At 41.0% G+C, this 20,717-nt stretch overlaps 1 protein-coding gene across 2 annotated transcripts in view; it reads left to right on the top strand.

The window, feature by feature from the left end:
* The window catches only part of pik3r5 (phosphoinositide-3-kinase, regulatory subunit 5), a 102,353-nt gene that overhangs the window by 25,075 nt on the left and 56,561 nt on the right, over positions 1 to 20,717 (top strand). The window contains exons 2-3 of one of the 2 annotated variants that reach the window (XM_063074319.1): positions 192 to 298; positions 18,830 to 18,930. In XM_063074319.1, coding sequence (XP_062930389.1) covers positions 205 to 298; positions 18,830 to 18,930 — 195 coding nt within the window. In that variant the 5' untranslated portion in view covers positions 192 to 204. Of the gene's footprint in view, positions 1 to 191; positions 299 to 11,615; positions 12,932 to 18,829; positions 18,931 to 20,717 lie in introns of those variants that run through there. The other variant, XM_063074320.1, reaches the window with a different exon arrangement.

Here is a 20,717-nt window from a genome sequence, read left to right as displayed (position 1 = left end):
TCTTTAAAGGACTCAAAAAATGAGAAAGACAAATCAGAAGACTGAGGCCTCACAGCAGTGGCTCTAAGATTTTAAAATCTGGATTGCTGTAATTCTCCTTTATTATTTTATGGTCACTAACCTGAATACTGTAGTCAGTTTTTCTCGGTTGGAGTACCAGTGGAATTCTTTTTTGTCTTTGGTTTCTTTAGGAGCTGATATAAAATGCAGCATACCTCCTGTACAGAGGATCGTATCCATCACGCCCTGGAGAGATGTTTGCATGGTCTCGACAGAAGTTCCTCTTCTAATTGGAAGGGTAAGCCTCTCCATTTTAAATATATATTCCTGTTGTATGTGAGACCAAAGAGGTTCTTCAGATGCTGGAAATCTTGAACAACACACACAAGATGCTGGCAGAACTCAACAGGTTAGGCAGCATTTATGGAAGGAAATAAAAATTTGATGATTTGGATCGATACTCTTCATCAGATGCTGCCTGACTTGCTGAGTTCCTTCAGCACTTTATGTGTGTTGCTCCTGTTAAATGATTCTGGTGTGTTCGTCTTTCTGAATATTAACTGTTTAATCATGCTTTTCAATAGGATTTACAATGCCTCAGTTAAGATTATGAGCTGGCTGAAACTTTGTTCTCAAAGGGAATTTAATAAATTGTGAAATTGCTGCATAGAAAATATTAAAATGAGATAATTGATGGATGAAACTGTAAAATCATCCTATTTTTGAACGGATTGTAGATATGCACTTTCCTCTGTATTACACTGGTACACTGCTGGTCTAAACAGGAAATGATAAGGGCCTGGTGTGACACTGACCTTTATAACAAAAATCTGCTTAAAGTGGGACTCTGTCCTTGTCACAACAGAATCAGGCGAGGAATGAATTCACAGCATTGGTTTTGTAGATATTCATATTGAAACTTGCTGATTTGATAGGTGCTCATCATTTTCAAACTATGCAATATCCTGAAATATTTCCACATCTCTTTTGGGTGCGTAATAAAAATGAGATCATTCAAGAAAATTAGATATTTCAAAATATTTTTTGTTTTTATATCAGAAGTTCTGATTTTGTTTTTGAAGAGCAGGACAGTTGGGATTACTCAGTGTTTTCCTTATTATCCTGCCAAATAAGTCTCTTCAGATAAATGTCCAAATGTTGTTTGACTGTTCCTGTGGAAACTGCTTCCTCCAGACTTTCAAGTGGTGATTTATTTTGATCTCATTCACATTCTGTATTTGCTAAATTTTCCCTCAAGTTCCTTATAAATCAGTGATCTGTAGATCCATTTGCAAAAGGAAGTAATTTCTCCCAAAATGCTCTATTCAAGCCCTTCATAGTTCTGTATACAGTTCTAAATTTCCCTTAATCTCTTTGCAAAGGGGAACAATCCCAGCTTCAGTCCAGCCAGGGATTTAATGCTGCTCTTTGGTGTTTGTATTAATTGTCTCCACTTAGAAAATTCCTTTGTATTTTCAGCAATTATTCAGTATACACAATCAAGTATACACAATATTTGCTCAAAGTACAAAGTAATTTTGTTTAGTGAAATTTTTTATGGAATGAAGTCGGGGTAAAATTCATTGTGGGTATCTTGATGTGTGTATTCTGATGTGCAGACAGAGTCATGTCTTTTATAGAAAAAGTGGCTTTCACATCAGAAACACACAGAGTCATAGAAAACTACAGCATTGAAACAGACCTTTGGCCCATCTAAACCCCCATGCTGAAACATTTAAACTGTCTACTCCCATCAACCTGCCCTGGGACCATAGCCCTCCATACTCCTACCATCCACGTACCTATCCTAACTTCTCTTAAAAGTTGAAATCGAGCTCCCGTGCACCATATGTGCTGGCAGTTTGTTCCACACTCTCACAATCCTCTGAGTGAAGAAGTTTTCCATCACGTTTCCCCTTAAGTTTTTCACCTTTTACCCTTAACCCATCACCTCTATTTGTTGTCCCACCCAAACTCAGTGGAAAAAGCTTGCTTGCATTTACCCTATCTATACCCTTCATAAATTTGTATACCTCTCTCAGATCTCCTCCCAATCCTAACCTATTCAATCTTTCCTCCAGACCTAGCAACACCCTTGTAAATTTTCCCTGTACTCTTTCAACTTTATTTACATCTTTCTTGTAGGTAGGTGACCAAAACCGCACACAATACTCCAAATTAGGCCTCACCAACTTCTTATATAATGTCATATCCGAAACAAAAACATAAATCACACATTTTTGAACTGTGGAATTACTGTCGACATTCTTACTCAATTTCCTCCAGCTTCTAAAATTTGTGAATGTGCATATTGAAAAACCGCTGTGTTTGCAAATCTTCCCCTCTCCTCCATCCTCCAACTGCCCACCTTTTCCTGTTCTATTTAAATTAAGCAGCCTGTCAAAGGGAGAACCGTCCCTCTTTATTCTTCCATCGTTCTCAGGTCAGAATTAAACTGTATTTGCTGCAAGTTTGTTCATCTTAGCTGCGTTTATTCTGAAGCCCGCTGGCATCCTGCCCACAAGCTACTTACTTTGTGTGATTAATCTTCTGCTTCCTGTATCAAGTATTAAGTCCAGAGAGAAAAAAAATGCTTTTATTACCATTCCACAAGAAACTTTGCCAGGTAAAGTTTGTCAGAAAAGTATTAATTCACTCCACTATTTGCCTCCTGCTATTTGCCTAATTGCCTTAATCCCTTCACTGTTATATTTAAAAAGCAATCTTATTTTTCTGCACTTTGCAAAATAATCTTATCAACAGTTTAATTGCCAGATATGATTGGAGATAATTATATTGTGGTTCATAAAGGTCACCAGATTGCTTCAGGGTCCCCAGTGCACATTTTCTCCTGCGGAGGGGAAAGTGCAGTGACATCCAACAGCTCAGTTTAGAGCTAATATCAACAGAATCCAAGGTAGCCCTTTGATAATGTTAGCTCGTCGTGCAGTAGAGAAAGTTAATTGTGAATTTCTTGCAGAGGCAAGGCTTGAGAGTACCGCACCAGGAGAACCTAAGTCACGTTTAAAGTTTTCTGCAAATCCTGCTTTCGGTACCATTTGGAACCACAACCTAGCCCCTTTTCCCACCTCTCCAACCAATCCAACCCACTTCGCCACCTAACTCTGATCTTGGTCCCGTCACTCTGTGGCAAATTATGAGCCAGGCTAGCACCCTTCCCCTCACAGCGAACTGTGACACTCAGTGTGGGTGGGGCCTCAAATGAACTGTATATGCAGGGCAAAACCAATAACTGAGGCCTAAAGCACACCAGAAATTTACAGTGGAATCTTACACCCAAAGCATACATTGGCAACATGTGTATCATTAATTTTCTGATTCACAGAGCATTGACTGTGAAATTGGTCCAGGCATGGCACAATTTATTTGTTAATGTTTGTGAATAAGACAATCATGCAATACTTTCATGTTTGTACTTACAGCCATTGCACCAAAGAATTCACTTAAACTTGCTGGACGTAACTTACCTTTAAAACACTTGGCCAAGTAAAAATAATACAATTGTTGAGGGCACTTTGAGAATGTCCTTGAAATATTTTCTCTGTCATCCTGGAAACCTCTGGCCAAATTGTTTAGAGTACTTGTTTCCAGACAGGCAACATGTCCTGGTCTCTCTTGGTGAATGAGTCCCTCACATGTGGAGATATTGGTTTCAGAGAGGATGCTGATGATAGTTCACTCATCTGACCAATTAATTTGGTGGATTTGACAGATACAGCAATGATGGAACTTCTCCAGGGCTTTCTGTGTATATGTTGTTTTTCTTTTTTATAAAAAGCCTGTCCAATCTTTCCACATAGCAAAAATGTCTTCTTGTTTTTGGGCCTTGCTCTCAGGTGCCTGAGGTTCTGTCCAAGAATGTTATATTTTGCCATTAATTACCACTCTGAATTTCTTGGTAACCCTCAGTAAACTCATCCCAGTTTTTAATAGAATGATGAGACTTTCAGTCAGGGACTGCAGGCGCCCTGCAGCTCCTGTTGGATTGGAATCATCAAGTTGTTTATGAGGTGCTGACCATGTACAGGTATTTTGAGGACTTCTCGAGTCTTTCCACATTGATTTTGCTGCTGCAGTATTTGATAGCCATTTTTGTTTAGTGATCGTGTTGGTAGAAATAATTGACTGGATTAAGTAGTGGATTGTCCAGTACTTGTTGGCACCAGCCAGGACTCAGTCATGGGGATATCTCCATGGTCCCTCACTCTGTCAGTAATGTAATCTAGTAATTGCCAATACTTGGACATGAGGTCTTCTATTGGTAAAATGGGGTACTGGTGTGACAAGACCATGTTCCAACCAGAGGCCACTGTTGGAGTTAGTTTTCCCTTCTCTATTTTTGCCTGTCACAACTTCATAGAGATTTGTGCCTTTTTTTGACTCTGCCACTGAAGGAAAATACAACACTCACAACACGCTGGAGGAACTCTGCAGCTCGGGCAGCATCCATGGAAAAGATCGGTCGACGTTTCGGGCAGGAACCCTTCATCAGGACTGTAGAGAGAAGGGGCAGAGGCCCTGTAAAGAAGGTGGGGGGAGAGTGGGAAGGAGAAGGCTGGTAGGTTCCAGGTGATAAACCAGTAAGGGGAAAGATAAAGGGGTGGGGGAGGGGAGGCAGGGAGGGGATAGGCAGGAAAGGTGAAGAAAGAATAGAGGAAAACACAATGGGTAGTAGAAGGAGGTGGAACCATGAGGGAGGTAATAGGCAGCGGGGGAGGGGGCAGAGTGAAACTGGGATAAGGGAAGGGAGGGGGAGGGAGTTACTGGAAGTTGGAGAATTCTATGTTCATACCAAGGGGCTGGAGACTACCTAGACAGTATATAAGGTGTTGCTCCTCCAACCTGAGTTTAGCCTCATCATGGTAGTAGAGAAGGCCATGTATAGACATATCTGAATGGGAGTGGGAAGCTGAGTTGATGTGGGTGGCTACTGGGAGATCCTGTCTGTTTTGGTGGACGGAACAGAGGTGCTCGACGAAGCAGTCCCCCCAAAAAATTCAAGGAAGATAGGAACATGGGCCAGAGATTCCTAAGGTTGCACATGACTCCCTTTTATTCCCAACTGTTTCTTCCAGGTTTGGTTTGTGTGACCTGATGACAATGGCACACTGGTTCCACAGTAGAGTGAGCCAGAGGCCGTGTTTGCTTATCCAATGGGAATGTCACTGAGCAACAAGTCAGTGTCGGTTCTCCCTTAAATAACATCATAAAAATGCAAGAGTATCAAGCAGATCGTGCATATTTTCATCCCCCTCACCACAAGTACATTACGGATTAATAGATTCCATTAAGCTCATCGTTATTTTGGGAAATAAATCTGGGCTATTGTTGCAGGTATATCGCTGATTGGGTGAGAAAAACATGTTTTTCAGCGTCATGAATGCTATTGCAAATCCAAAATAATGTCTGAGGTCTGTGTGCGCGCTTTGAGGATGCAATGCCTCATTTGTCATTGCGTCTACTGTAAGAATACAGAGCACAAACATCATGATACTAATCAAGCAACACTGATTTGATGCCACCTCGTCATTTAAACCTTCAAGACCCAGCTGATGACTTAAGTTTGAGCAACTGAAAGCTTGTTAAGCCACATTAAGCACCCACACACCCTCCCATCAGCATTATTTAAAAGGACTATCAAAGGCATGCAGGCTTGTTGCTGTTTTATTTCTTCCTGTTGCTGAGACAATTCTGCAACTCTTGGTGCTTCTCGTGGTCGACTGCTCTTTTGGATGCCTACAGTGGTGCTGCAAACAAAGTAGGTTCTGCTGACTTCAAGGCTTCAAAGAGTTTGCTCGCAGTCAAGGCATCCAAGTTGGAATTGGGAATGAATGGGTGGTCATATAGGATGGGAGTAGTTGCTGGAGGAAGCAGGAGAAAGGCATCTGTGTGATGGCAGCATTATTTTCTGTGGTTGTGTGGGGATTCAGCTTTATTTATTTAGCAAATATACATTGGAACAGAAGTGTGAGATTATATGTTAACTGGTCACCCTAACTTATCTATGTGTGCAGGAGCTAACGGAAATGTGGGGAAAAATGCGATTAGTGTGGGATTGGTATTATTTACTTCTTTATTTATTTAGAAGCTGTTCCAGCTCAGTGAACCGCACCACCACGAAACACACCAATTTAACCCCAGCCCAACCAGAGGGCAATTTACAATGACCAATTAACCTAACAACTGGTACGTTTTTGGAATGCGGGATGGAACGGAGCTCCCGGAGGAAACCCAGGCATTCACAGGGAGGAACGTACAAGCTCCTTACAGATGATGTCAGAATTGTACTCCCAACTCCAACAACCCGTTGTGTAATAGTGTCACACTAACTGCTATGCTACCAGGTGGAGCAAAATAGATGGAGTGATCATGGAGGGTTTTGTGACTGCCCCATGGTGTGAGATAACCACTGACTAAATACACATTAATTTCTGTGTGCTACATGTTGTTTCTGACATGTATTGGTGCTGAAGGATATTCTACTGACTCAATGACCATAGGCCTTATGCAGTTGAATGCTTCTTACCCAGGCAAAAGTCAATCTGTGGTGTTATGCTGCTCCAGATGAACTTTAGACAATGCATGATGACTGGTTTCTGGGCAATAAGAGCTATTATCAGAAAAACTGTACTCAAATTACAGTGAATTCAATCATATCACAACAAATTTGTTGATATTGATTAGTTGCGGAATGATGTGCTCTAGATAAAGCACGCAAGGGAAACCCTCTTCTAGTCCATTAGGTTGCCTTTGGCAATGGTGGTTGCATGTGCCACAGATTTATTACTGTGAAGAAACAAACCTTGTTAAGATACAACAGAGAGGAAACTAAGGAACAGGAGGTGGAGGAGGCAATGGAAGAGAAAGGGTGTCTGCAATGTCAGACATTTCTTTCTGGCAATGCTGCTCATAAAGAACAAAATCAAGCTCAAACCTTCAACCCCAGATTCTCGGTCAGCAGCTCATTCTCCTTATCTTCCCTCTTCTACTAACCATCCCTGTATCCTCTCGGCCACAATTCAAACATGAAAGCCATCACAACGTGAATATTCCAAGCAAAGATATAATTCAAAGCCCTCTTTTTTGCATGCACCTTTTGCATTCTGCTCTTGTCTGCTTTCCTAGTGTTTTTGCTTGTTCTATTCCACTTGAATTGAATTGTCTTTATTTCTTACATCCTTCACATACATGAGGAGTAAAAATCTTTAGGTTATGTCTCTGTCTAAATGTGCAATGTGCAATTTATAGTAATTTGTAATAAATCATATGTACAACAGGACAGTCAATATAGCATAGAAATAAATTCACACTGATATAATTGTATCAGCTTGTTGTCCTGATGGAAGAAGCTGTCCCGGAGCCTGTTGGTCCCGGCTTTAATGCTGCGGTACCGTTTCCTGGATGGTAGCAGCAGGAACAGTTTGTGGTTGGGTGTCTCGGGTCCCCAATGATCCTTTGGGCCCTTTTTAAACACCTGTCTCTGTAAATGTCCTGATTAGTGGGAAGTTCACATCTACAGATGTGCTGGGCTGTCCACACCTCTCTCTGCTGAGTCCTACGATTGAGGGAAGTACAGTTCCCATGCCAGGCAGTGATGCAGTCAATCAGAATGCTCTCAACTGTGCCCCTGTAGAAAGTCCTTAGGGTTTGGGAACTCATGCCAAACTTCTTCAACCGTCTGAGGTGAAAGAGGCACTGTTCTGCTTTTTTCACCACACAGCTGGTATGTACAGACCAGGTGAGATCTTTGATGATGTGTATGCCAAGGAACTTAAAGCTGTTCACCATCTCAACCCCAGATCCATTGATGTCAGTAGGGGTTAGCCTGTCTCCTGCAGATCACAATCAGCTCCTTTGTTTTTGCGACATTGAGGGAGAGGTTGTTTTCTTGACACCACTATGTCAGGGTGATGACTTCTTCTCTGTAGGCTACCTCGTTATTATTTGAGATAAGGCCAATCAATATAGTATTGTCAGCAAATTTAATTAGCAGATTAAATTGTCATTAGTATACAGATAGTAAAGGAAGGGGCTTAGGACACAGCCCTAAGCGGCTCCTGTGTTGCGGATCAGACGGGCAGAGGTGAGGGAGCCTACTCTTACCTCCTGCCGGTGATTTGACAGGAAGTCCAGGATCCAGCTACACAAAGGCAGGGTGAAGGCTGAGGTCTCTGAGCTTTTTGTCAAGCCTGGAGGGAATTATGGTGTTGAATGCTGAACTGTAGTCTAAGAACAACATTCTCACTTAAGCATCCTTCTTCTCCAGATGTTTAGGGATGGTGTGTAGAGCTGCGGATAATGTGTCATCTGTCATTCGGTTGTGTCGGTAGGCGAATTATAGGGGGCCCAGTGTGGGTGGTAGCATGCTGCAGATATAGTCCTTCACTAGCCTCTCAAAGCATTCACTAATTATTGAGGTGAGTGCTTCAGGACACCAGTCGTTCAGGCATGTTACCTTGGTAGTTTTAGGTACGGGGACAATGGTGGATGTTTTGAAGCAGGAGGGCACTCTACACCGGGAGAAGGAGAGATTAAAAGTGTCTGTAAACACACCTGCCAGTTGTGCTGCGCACATCCTGAGTACCCGCCATGGGATGCTGCCTGGTCCCGCAGCCTTGCGAATGTCCACTCGTTGGAAGCACCTGTGAATTTCAGCCTTGGAGATGACCAAGGTGTGGGTCGCTTCGACGGCTCTTCTCGCGGGCTCAGTGTTGGCAACATCGAACCGAGCGTAAAAAAAGATTTAGCTCATCTGGGAGAGAGGCAGCAACGTTGGCAGCACCACTGCACTTAGCTTTGAAGTCTGCGGTGGTGTGCAGACCTTGCCATAAGCTGGGGGCTTAATCACTGTTACCCCACTGGCTGAGGAAGGCATGGTGGAAGATCTCTGGTTTTCAGTGGAGGAGGTTACAGACAGGTTTGGAAGATGGCCTTCTGCGTCTACAGACCTGGAATCGTCAATGACGCATGGCATCTTTCTGACATGTTCGGCAGCAGAGCTGGTTGTTTGGCAGATGGTACCAACAGGAAAAATGGGGAAATAGCGGAGAAGGCAATCTTGAGAAAAGTGGTCTATGATATCACTGCCAGATCACTGGCGGTTTTCCCTCAGCTATTGTGATAATCGGCTGTTGGATATGTTGGACATTGGTAATACTACCATAAAAGCTGAGATTGCATGACTTCACTCTCAGTTTCAACCACAGTTGAAACTCCTTCCCACTTTGATAGGTAGCACTTGTCATGCTGTTGACTAGCTGCTCAGCCGTGCTCAGTATGAATCAGAATCAGGTTTAATATCATTGGCATGTGACGTGAAATTTGTTAACTTTGCAGCAGCAGTACAATGCAAAATATGATGATAGAGAGAAAAAAAAGTACATTACAGTAAACAATATATATAATAGTTAAACTAACTAAGTAGTGCAAGAAGTAGGAAATTAAAAAAAAAGTAGTGAAGTGGTGTTCAAAAGTTCAATCTCCGTTCGGAAATCGGATGGCAGAGGGGAAGAAGCTGTTCCTGAATCGTTAGCTGTGTGCCTTCAGGCCTCCGTACCTCCGTCCTGATGGCGGCAAAGAGAAGAGGGCATGTCCTGTGTGGTAGAGGTTCTTAATGATGGGTGCCACCTTTCTGAGTGGTGCCACTTCATTGCTGAGTCCTCACAAATGGACTCCCAAGTAGGAAAGAATGGGTGGGAGCTGGGAGATACAAGTCACAGGGGTGTGTTGAGATCAGCTCAAATTGGTCCATCATCTTTAAATTCATTAGATTTTAAGCTATCAATAACCTGAAATTGGCATAGTACATTTACTTATTTTATCATCAATAATCTATCTTCCTTCACTTTTTGCAAAAATTTTACAGTCTCATTTATGAAAGTATAAGGTTTTTAATAGAGATTACATAGCAATTGGAAATGATGTCAGACAAAGAGTCCTAGGGTAATATTTTGAAATGCTCAGTTTCACAACACCACTGAATGTTGTCAGTGCTCTTACAAATCACAGTTCGACTGCCAGTTACTTAAATATTGACGTACTTTTTCAAAAGATGAGGAAAGCCTAGCTTCAGTAAGCTTGGTAGTAGTCGATTTCCAAATAACAGGATGCAGGTAGATTGAATGAATAGCTGAAAACATGGCAGGGTTTAAGACTATAAGACCATAAGACATAGGAGCAGAAGTAGGCCATTCAGCCCATCGAGTCTGCTTTTCGCCATTCAATCATGGGCTGATCCAATTCTTCCAGTCATCCCCACTCCCCTGCTTTCACCCCATACTATTTGATGCCCTGGCTAGTCAAGAACCTATCTATCTCTGCCTTAAATACACCCAATGACTTGGCCTCCACAGCCACTCGTGGCAACAAATTCCACAGATTTACCACCCTCTGACTAAAGTAATTTCTCCGCATCTCTGTTCTAAATGGACATCCTTCAATCCTGAAGTTGTGGCCTCTTGTCCTAGAATCCCCTACCATGGAAAACAACTTTGCCATATCTAATCTGTTCAGGCCTTTTAATGTTTGGAATGTTTCTATGAGATCCCCCCTCATTCTCCTGAACTCCAGGGAATACACCCCAAGAGCTGCCAGATGTTCCTCATATGGAAAGATATAAGATCATGCACTTCAGAAAGAGGACTCGAGGTAGGCTATTGTGTAAACAGAAATTACAAATGAGTGAAGTACAGAGTGACCAAGAAGTTCTTGTACATGGAATACAGACGTTAACAATCAATGCTGCAAGTAGTTAGGAAGGCACATGATTAGCCTTTATTGTCACGGGATTGGAGTTCAGAAATTGGGAAGTATTGTTTCAATTGTGTAAGGTACTGGTGAAACCATGCTTGGAAAACGGTGCACTCCTTATTTAAGAAAAGATATGGTAGAATTGAAGGCAGTCGGTTGAGATTCACTAGGCAAATACCTAGGATGAAAGGAATGTCCTATCATGACCCATTGAAGAAGTTGGATCCATGTTTTGGAGCTTGGCAGAATGAATGGAGATCTTATTGTAATAGGAAACAAAACCCTCGGAGAGCTTGACAGGGTTGTTGCGGAGAAGCTTCCAGTCAAGCGAGAAGACGTACTTGCGAGATTAGGGGGCAGTACTTTGAAATTAAGGTGTATAGGAATTTCATCTGACAGAGGCAGGTGAATCACTGGAACTTTCCACCCAAGAAGATTGTGGAGGCTTGATCACTGGAGATGTTTAAAGAAGTGAATACATTTTTGAAAGATCAGGAGATTCGGGGTTATGGGGCTCTGGCACATAAGAAGAGATGAGGACTGGGATATATCACCTGTACTCATAATGAGTGGAGGTGCAGGTCTGATGGACAAAATGGATGACTCCTGTTCCTATTTTAGTATTCTAGTGTTCTATTTCTTCTCAACATATTAACTAGGCTTTGAATGATGCTGCTAACATTGCTTCTTTTGGAATGAGGCCAATATAGAGATTGCATTTTGATCTTTATCACATTGGATTATAATATGAAGAGCTGTTCTCCAGGTAGATGAATCTGACTAAGACACACCATTGGGATTTCATCACAATGTACTGTACATAGTTAATAGTGAATGAGCTGAATTTGATTATGAATAGGTTGTGGTGAAAATTGTGAATTTTTTTTTCACCCAGTTCCGTTGCTGCTGGGAGGTTGGTTCTAGTTATGCCTTAAGGCATCAGGAGGAATGAAATTTAATGACTTTGAACTTCCATAAAATTCAATAAAGTTTAGCCATGTTTACATTGGCAAGTTTGTAGTGGATTGATGAATGCTTAAATTTAATAACACTCACAAATTTGGGTTAAAATAATACATTCAGCATATCTAAAAAGGCTGGACTTGAAACTTAACCTCATGAACTTTTGAAAATGTATTGTTATTCAGTTATCTGTTCACCTGCTCTGTAGGCAAAAAGTGAGGGAATTACTCAGCAACAGTAAAACTGTAACTATAGGAAGCATGAATCTGACTGAGGATGATACACACTGGTTTCCCTTTCCCTTATATGAGGGAAATACCTAATCTCTTCTTCCCACATTTTTCAGATAACATTGTCAAAGCCAAGAAATCCCCATGTGCAAAGTAATTATGAATGCAAAATGGCTTCTCACTTCACAGTTCCTCATTGTGAATAGTCCAGTCAATCAAAACTGTAGTGAAAATGAAAAAGATACGTTTCATTCATGATGCTTATTCTGTGTTCTTTATGTTATGTAAGAACTGAGAAGAAATGAAAATAAGACTAGCAGAATTTGATAATTTAGTACGATTTAAGCTTGTGTTAAGTGGGAAGTGGAGGTAAACAAAGAATAATAGTTCTTCATTGGATCATATGTTCTGCAGTGAGATAACGGTGCTGGTTTGGAAGTCTAAATAAACAAGTGTTTACTCAATGAGCGACCATTTTAATTAGCATAGGTCTTGTAAATATGCAAATGAAAGAAGTTTAATGTTTTTCTCAAGCACTAATTCCACCTTTTCCACATTCCACATTAGGCATGACAACATCCCTCTCACCACTAGTAAATTTTATAGGAGGTGCTGTCCCAAGAAGCAACATCAATCATAAAAGATCCCAACCATTTGCACTTTTGCCCTCTTCCTGCAGTGCTAGTCAGCAGGAGGTTTTTGTTTAGCGTGTCGCACCAGACAGTCAGCCATACTTGTCTGGCGCGTGGTGTCAGGATTGGTCTCCTTTCAGATTAAACAGGTCACGATATGAAACGTTCCTGACTCGACCCTTTTTTTTTCACGAGGCCGAGTGGCTAGCTCGACGTTCAACCCGGCATGGATGGAAAGCGTGTGCGGGGGGTGACCCGACTTGGATTCAAACTTGGGAGCCTTCGCTCCAGAGTCCAGCGCTGATGCTGATTGCGCCACCAGCCGGCCAGCAGGAGGTAAAGAAGTCTGAAGTCCCACATCACCAGGTTCAGGAACACATTCCTTTCCTTCAGCCATTCAGTTCCACAACTAACCAGCACAACTCTAATCATTGCAGATTAGCACCACTTTGATCACTTTGCACAAAATAGAGCCTTTTTAAAAATTATATTTGTATTTTTCTTGTCAGATTGTGTATAATTTATGCTTTTTCCTGTGAATGGTGCTTACATGATGCTATGTGCCTGTAATGCTGCCTCAGGTAAGCTTTCATTGCACCAGTCAATCTTAGCCTAAAAGGGGCACTGCTCAATAGTCTTACAACAGGGAGATAGAAGCTGTCCTTTAACCTGTTGGACTTCGACTCTTAAATCTTGGCCAAAATGTAATACACAGGTTGTATGTCCTGAGTCTTCCATTTTCTGATTTGACAACATATTGTAGCACTTTATTGACTGTCCTACTTTATTTACTGTATCTAGCATTCCCATTTTCTTTTTGTCCCTCTTTAAGCTTGTTCAGCCATCTATTTTTAAGAACACAAATACTTCTCTCTAGCTATATCCCCTCTGCCACTCTTTATATTTTTCCTTCTTTATGTGACTCTGATGCCATGAAGATATACTTAAGGCAAATGCTAAACCAGTGGCTTCCTTCAGAATATGGCCTTTCACATGATCAATATTGATAATCTATCATCAAATTCAGATAACAGTAGGTTAATAGATACATTTAATGTCAGAGGAATGTATACAATATACATTTGAAATTCTTAAAGATAGTGATCAAAAATGTTGTTTTAAAGTGTGTAAATTAAACCAACCAATGCTATTCAGTTAACTACATTAGTAATTGTGATATTCTGCTGTAGATATTTTTCAGAAAATTAATAATATTTTGTCTCTCAGTGAATTTGCATTCATTATACTCTGATTAATCACACTCTCTGTGGGTGTAAGATGGGGAGATTGACAACCGGAAAATGTGTACATATTTTCCTCATTGAAATGATGTGTGATATTAATTATCAGTGTTACAAAGACTATGTTTGCTAAATGCTTTTTGATTGTCAGTGATAAAAGGCCATGTTTGCCAAATGCTATACACAATGTTAATTCATATTTCTATTTAAATATAGACATCCTCTCCTTTTCTAGGAACACATCTGACCCTGCGATATCTCTCACTATCTATCATGCATAGCCATGCATGTTTTGGTCTAATGTCAAAGAGTGGTAAAGACAAATACAAGATTGGATAAAAATGAAGAAATGTTTCTAGAATACTAATCCTTTATTAATTTACAAAATAAAATATGGAAAGTAGAGTTTTGTAGGGTTAATTTTTCACATTTAGTGAAATAGTTTGTATTCTTCATATTTTCTTGTTTTCATAATAGAACAAGGTTTAAATTGCTGCCTTGTCTCAGCAGTACCATACTGAATAAGGAGGTTGTGATTTAATGTTCCCCTCTAAATCAGTGAGCAGGTTGTCTAATACCCAATACAGTGATGAGGGAGCATTGATGTGCCTGAGGTACACTCATTTGGATGAGATGTCAAGCTAACGCTTATTATATCAGTTGGATGTAAAAGATAACTTGAAGTAATCCTTGACTATGTTATCTTAGACCCTCGTGATTAATTTGAACAGCACTTCATCACCATTTGCAAGATTTTTGCAATGGCTTAGATTGGCTGGTGTATCTCTACATTGCAACAGGGAATGTTATAACAATAATTACAATAGTCTGGTTTTTGGTTTGAGACTTTTTTGAGTTTTTTGTAAAGATATCAAGTACTTTTTCTACACACAGTAATCCGGATCAACACTGGCACATCTCAAGGATGCATGTTTAGCCCACTGCCCTGTTCTCTCTGCACCCTTGACTGTATGAATTGGCACAACTCAAACGCAATCTATAAATTTGCTGTTGGCACAACTATTGTTGGATTGTTGGCAGAATTTCAGATGGTGATGAGGAGGCGTAGAGGAGCAAGGTAGATTAGCTAGTCGAGTGCTGTCTCAGCAACAAACTTGCACTCAATGTCAATAAGCCAAGGAATTGACTGGGGACTTCATTAGGGGTAAGTGGACGGAACACACATCGAGCGATCAGAAGTGGAATGGGTGAGCAGTTTCAAGTTCCTGGATGTAAACACCTCCTCAGATCTATACCGGGTCAAGCATATTGACGCAATTACAAGGAAGGCATGACAGCGGCTATATTTCATTAGGAGATTTGGTATGTTACCAAAGATACTCACAAATTTCTACAGATGTACCATTGGGAGCATTCTAACTGGTTGCATCACTGTCTGGTATAAAGGAGCCCCTGCATGGGATCGGAAAAACCCGCAGAAAGTTATAAACTCGGTCAGCTCCATCACGAGCCCTAGCCTCCTCAGCATCAAGGACACCTTCAAAAGGTGATCCCTCAGAAAGGAGGCATCCATCATAAGGATCTCCATCACCCAGGTCGTACCCTCTTCTCATTACTACCACCAAGGAGAAGGTAAGGAGCCTGAAGACACCCACTCAAGATTTCAGGAACAGCTTCTTAACCTCTGCCATCAGATTTCTGAATGGACAATTAACCCATAAACACTTGCTCAGTATTTTTCCCTCTCTTTTGCACTGCTTATATGGAAAACAGCAAGCACAATGAATATTTTCACTTAAGAATGTTAATAAATGCATTCCAAAGGACAAAAACAGTGTAAATTTAGCTCTAAACCTCCAGTAATGAAGTCTATAATTAGTGCTTTGATGGTAAGTAAGACTACTCTTGGCTACATTAATTACTCAGCACTGTAACTACTGGTTTGCATTTGACCATCTGTGTGGAAAATGGGAACTGGATGGAAATGCAATTTTCAACATAGTTATACTTTAAAATAGACAAATTTTTAAGCATGCATCAAGTCATTACTTCTTTGTATTACCCCATGACAAAATAAACCTTTTCCCTAAATGATCCCAAATCAGCAGTTTCCACAATAATCATCAAATTTCCAAAAGATTAAGCATTACATAGATTTAAAGTAACATGTATTCTGCCACTTCAGTTGATTTCATCAAACAGTTTTATTTTAAAGGTGAAACCGAGGAGTTTTGATGTTCAGGAATGGCTGCCCTATTAGCTTCAGGTGCTCCAAAACTCAAGCTTTGTCTGCAATTCCTGTTTGTGCCTTGAGCAGCACTTTTTTGCCATTTCTTAGCATTTGTTTTTCTTTTTACGAGGCTGAGTTGCTAGCCCAAAGCTCAACCCAGCATAGATAGAGAGCATGAAAGGAGCCAGCCAGCTTCGAACTCGGGAGCATATGCCTCCTAGTCCCACACTTATACTTTACTTTACTTTATTGTCACCAAACAATTGAGACTAGAACGTACAATCATCACAGAGATATTTGATTCTGCGCTTCCCGCTCCCTGGATTACAAATATTAAACATAGTAAAATTTAGTAAATATTAAAAAATTAAATTATAAATCATAAATAGAAAATAGAAAAATGGAAAGTAAGGTAGTCCAAAAAAACCGAGAGGCAGGTCCAGATATTTGGAGGGTACGGCCCAGATCCAGGTCAGGATCCGTTCAGCAGTCTTATCACAGTTGGAAAGAAACTGTTCCCAAATCTGTCCGTACGAGTCTTCAAGCTCCTGAGTCTTCTCCCGGAGGGAAGAGGGACGAAAAGTGTGTTGGCTGGGTAGGTCGTGTCCTTGATTATCCTGGCAGCACTGCTCCGACAGCGTGCGGTGTAAAGTGAGTCCAAGGATGGAAGATTGGTTTGTGCGATGTGCTGCACCGTGTTCACGATCTTCTGCAGCTTCTTTCGGTCTTGGACAGGACAACTTCCATACCAGGTTGTGATGCACCCTAGAAGAATGCTTTCTAAGGTGCATCTATAAAAATTAGTGAGACAGGCCAAATTTCTTTAGTTTTCTCAGAAAATAAAGGCGCTGGTGGACCTTCTTGGCAGTGGACCACTACACCACCGGGCAGCAATTCATTGCAATTAGCTGATGATAATCAGAAAACTTCAACAAGCCTTAAAAACTGGATGTGTTATTCTTGGGCATTACGCAGCAAACATAATAAATTAGTTCAGATATATGTCCTATAGTGTCACCTGACATGTGTTTTCATAAAGTAATAGAGGCATTTTAATAAAATTTGTTAAATGAGCTAAGTTTTAATGCAAGTCTTAAGAGCTAAAGAGAGAATGATATTTAGGGAGGGATATCAGAAGGTGCAGTGATTAGTAGTAGAAGCATTAAACATGGGAATGAATAAGAGACGTGTTTGTCTCCTTCTTATCTGGTGACCATCACTGGGAGAAGCTACCTGAAGATAAAGGATGAGCAGGATCTAGATAACCATTTTACATATTGAAGCTGCTGGAAATGAGAATCAACCCGGATGCAAAGCATATGACCAGCAACTCTGATGTGTGTTGCTTGAATTTCCAGCATCTGCAGAATTCCGCGTGCAAAGCAGATGGCCAGTGTTCGTGGCCAAGTTTGTGGGTGATACGAAGATAAGTGGAGGAGCAGGTAGTGTTGTGTCGGCAGGAAGATTTGCACAGATTTGGAGAAGGTGCAAGGGAGTGGCAAATGGAATATAGTGTCAGGAAGCGTGTGGTAAAATCACTCATGCCCAGCTGCAAAAGGAGGAGGGTTGTGTGTGGTAAACCATATATATATATGTTGTAACTGGGTTACCTGTCTGGACATGCCCCTCTGCTGACTGCTCATGTGGCTCCTCCAACAGACCCCTGAATAAGGGCGATTGGGCTATTGCTCCTGCTCTCAGTCCAAGGACAGATACTCAGCATGCTGGAGGTCACATTTTACTGCTAATAAAACCCTTTCAGTATTTACTCTACTTCCAGTCTTTTGGAGTTATTGATAGTGCATCACTGTGCATGGAGCTAGCAAACCCAACACATAAAAACCCAGAGCTACAGAAGCTCCAAGGACTTATTCCCTGGGAGAGGAAAGATTTTTAAAAATGGGCTACATCTGGGGAGAAGTTGAAATACTGGCTTAGGACAGAGTATTCTGGTGAGCTGCTGAATATAGGCATAGACTATTTTCTAAAAGAGGAGCAAATTCAGAAATCAGAGGTGCAAAGGGACTTGGGAGTCCTTGCGCAGAATTCCCTAAAGGTTAACTTGCAGGTTGAGTCAGTTGTAAGGAAAGCAAGTGCAATATTAGCATTCATTTTGAGGGGACTAGAATATAAAAGCAAGGATGATAAGGCATTTGTCAGACTGTACTTGGAGTACTGTGAGCAGTTTTGGGTGCCTTATCTAAGAAAAGATGTGCTGCACTGGAGAGGGTCCAGAGGAGGTTCATGAGAATTATTCCAGGAATGAAAGGGTTAATGTATAAGGAGCGTTTGATGGCTCTGAGCCTGTACTCACTGGGGTTTAGAATCGTGAGGGGAGATCCCTTTGAAACCTATTGAATACTGAAAGTCCGAGATAGACTTCCTAAAGTCAGCAAGTGTAGGACAAAACAGCACAACCTCGGAATAGAAGGATGTCCCTTTGGAACAGAAATGAGAAGGAATTTCTTGAGCCAGAGGGTGGTGAATCTGTGGAATTCTTTGCCACAGATGCCTGTGGAAGCCAAGTCATTGGCTATATTTGAAGCAGAGGTTGATTGGATCTTGATTAGGCAGGGTGTCAAAGGTTATAGAGGGAAGGCAGGAGAATGGGGTTTAGAGGGATGATAAATAAACCATGATGGAATGACAGAGCAAAATTGACAGACTGAATTGTCTTATGGCAATTTCTTCCATTTTTCTTTTGTTTCCATTCAAAAGGACAATTACAATTGATCCCAGCAAATTAATGCAAGGAGTTACTCCTGTTCTTACATTGTGAGTAAACCTGCTTTTCTTTTTCAGCTGGGCTCTGTGTGAACCGTTGGAGCCTGGAAGAACTTGTAAGCAGAGATCCCCAGAGTTTCCTAATCCTGATTGAAAAGATTTTGCTCAAAACTAAAGAGGTAAGCATATTAAAACATCAGCATCAGGGAGGTTTTGGGGGATTTTCTAACTCTGAATTAGGAGATTTGACCTATGAAATTTATAGCATGTTAATCAAGAAATGAAACAAAGTACTAGTTTGATTTTATGTTCACATGTATCTTTAAAAGGCAAAGTTCCAAATCTGTGTCGCAAGCAGTATTTTGCTTGTTGTTGGGCATCATGAAATGAGTTTTTCATTGGAGACTTGAATCTGAGGATTGTAAGTTTATAAAACAATTTTTACATTAGTCATGTGATATGTTTTCACTTGATAATTATCAATTTGGACCAAGATATTTGGAGTGCAAGAATTTAGAGAAATAATGATCAAGGTTATGTTCTGTGATTACTAATCTGGGGCTTTTTTTGCCGAAATTACAGACAAAAACAAATATGTGTAAGAAACTACACGAACAGTTCTGTCATAGGGAAAATAGTGGCTGTGAGTGTTCAGATGTGGGAAATTTCAGCTCTCAGTACTTGATGTTGGACAACCATTCTGTCAAATTTGATGTGGTAGATAGAGTCTGCAGTGAAAACAAAGGTCATTTCAGATGAATTTGTCAAGATAAATATTGAATTACCAGCATCTGAAAGTTAAGTGTTGAATCATTGTAAAATTGAGAAATGTACCAGTTAGAAATGAATATTCTCATCTTCATTTTGTTGACTTAGGTGTAACTATGGCTTGCTGCTGTGAAGAGCAATGTGCAAGAGCATAGTAAGGGCATTGTGTTAGAGATGTGGTGTTGCTGCTCTAACTCCATTCATTAGGCTCCTGAACTAACATGGATACATTCAATGGCAATTATTTATTTATTTGTTGAGCTACAGCATGGAATAGGCCCTCGCAGCCCTTCGAGCCGCACCACCCAGCAAACTGCCAATTTAATCTGAGCCTAATCCCGTGACAATTTACAATGACCAATTAACCTACCAACCGGTAGGTCTTTGGACTCTGGGCGGAAACTGGAGCACACAGAGGAAACCACAGGGTCATGGGGAGAACATACAAACTCCTTAAATGTAGCAACTGCTGCAAACTTTACTTTACTTTACTTTATTGTCTCCAAGCAATTGATACTGGAGCATACAATCATCACAGTCATATTTGATTCTGCGCTTCGCGCTCCCTAGATTACAAATCGATAGTAAATATTAAAAATTTAAATTATAAATCATAAATAGAAAATAGAAAAGAGAAAGTTAAGGTAGTGCAAAAAAACCGAGAGGCAGGTCCGGATATTTGGAGGGTACGGCCCAGATCCGGGTCAGGATCCGTTCAGCAGTCTTATCACAGTTGGAAAGAAGCTGTTCCCAAATCTGGCCGTACGAGTCTTCAAGCTCCTGAGCCTTCTCCCGGAGGGAAGAGGGACGAAAAGTTTGTTGGCTGGGTGGGTCGTGTCCTCGATTATCCTGGCAGCACTGCTCCAACAGAGTGCGGTGTAAAGTGAGTCCAAGGACGGAAGATTGGTTTGTGTGATGTGCTGCACCGTGTTCACGATCTTCTGCACCTTCTGTCGGTCTTGGACAGAACAACTTCCATATCAGGTTGTGATGCACCGAGAAGAATGCTTTCTACGGTGCATCTATAAAAATTAGTGAGGGTTTTAGGGGACAGGCCAAATTTCTTTAGTTTTTTCAGGAAGTAAAGGCGCTGGTGGGCCTTCTTGGCAGTGGACTCTGCTTGGTTGGACCAAGTCACGTCATTTGTGATATTGACCCCGAGGAACTTAAAGCTTTTGACCTGTTCCACTTGTGCACC

Source organism: Mobula hypostoma, chromosome 22, assembly GCF_963921235.1.
Source record: "Mobula hypostoma chromosome 22, sMobHyp1.1, whole genome shotgun sequence".
Lineage (NCBI taxonomy): Eukaryota > Metazoa > Chordata > Chondrichthyes > Myliobatiformes > Myliobatidae > Mobula > Mobula hypostoma.
This window is presented reverse-complemented; position numbering and strand designations above follow the sequence as displayed.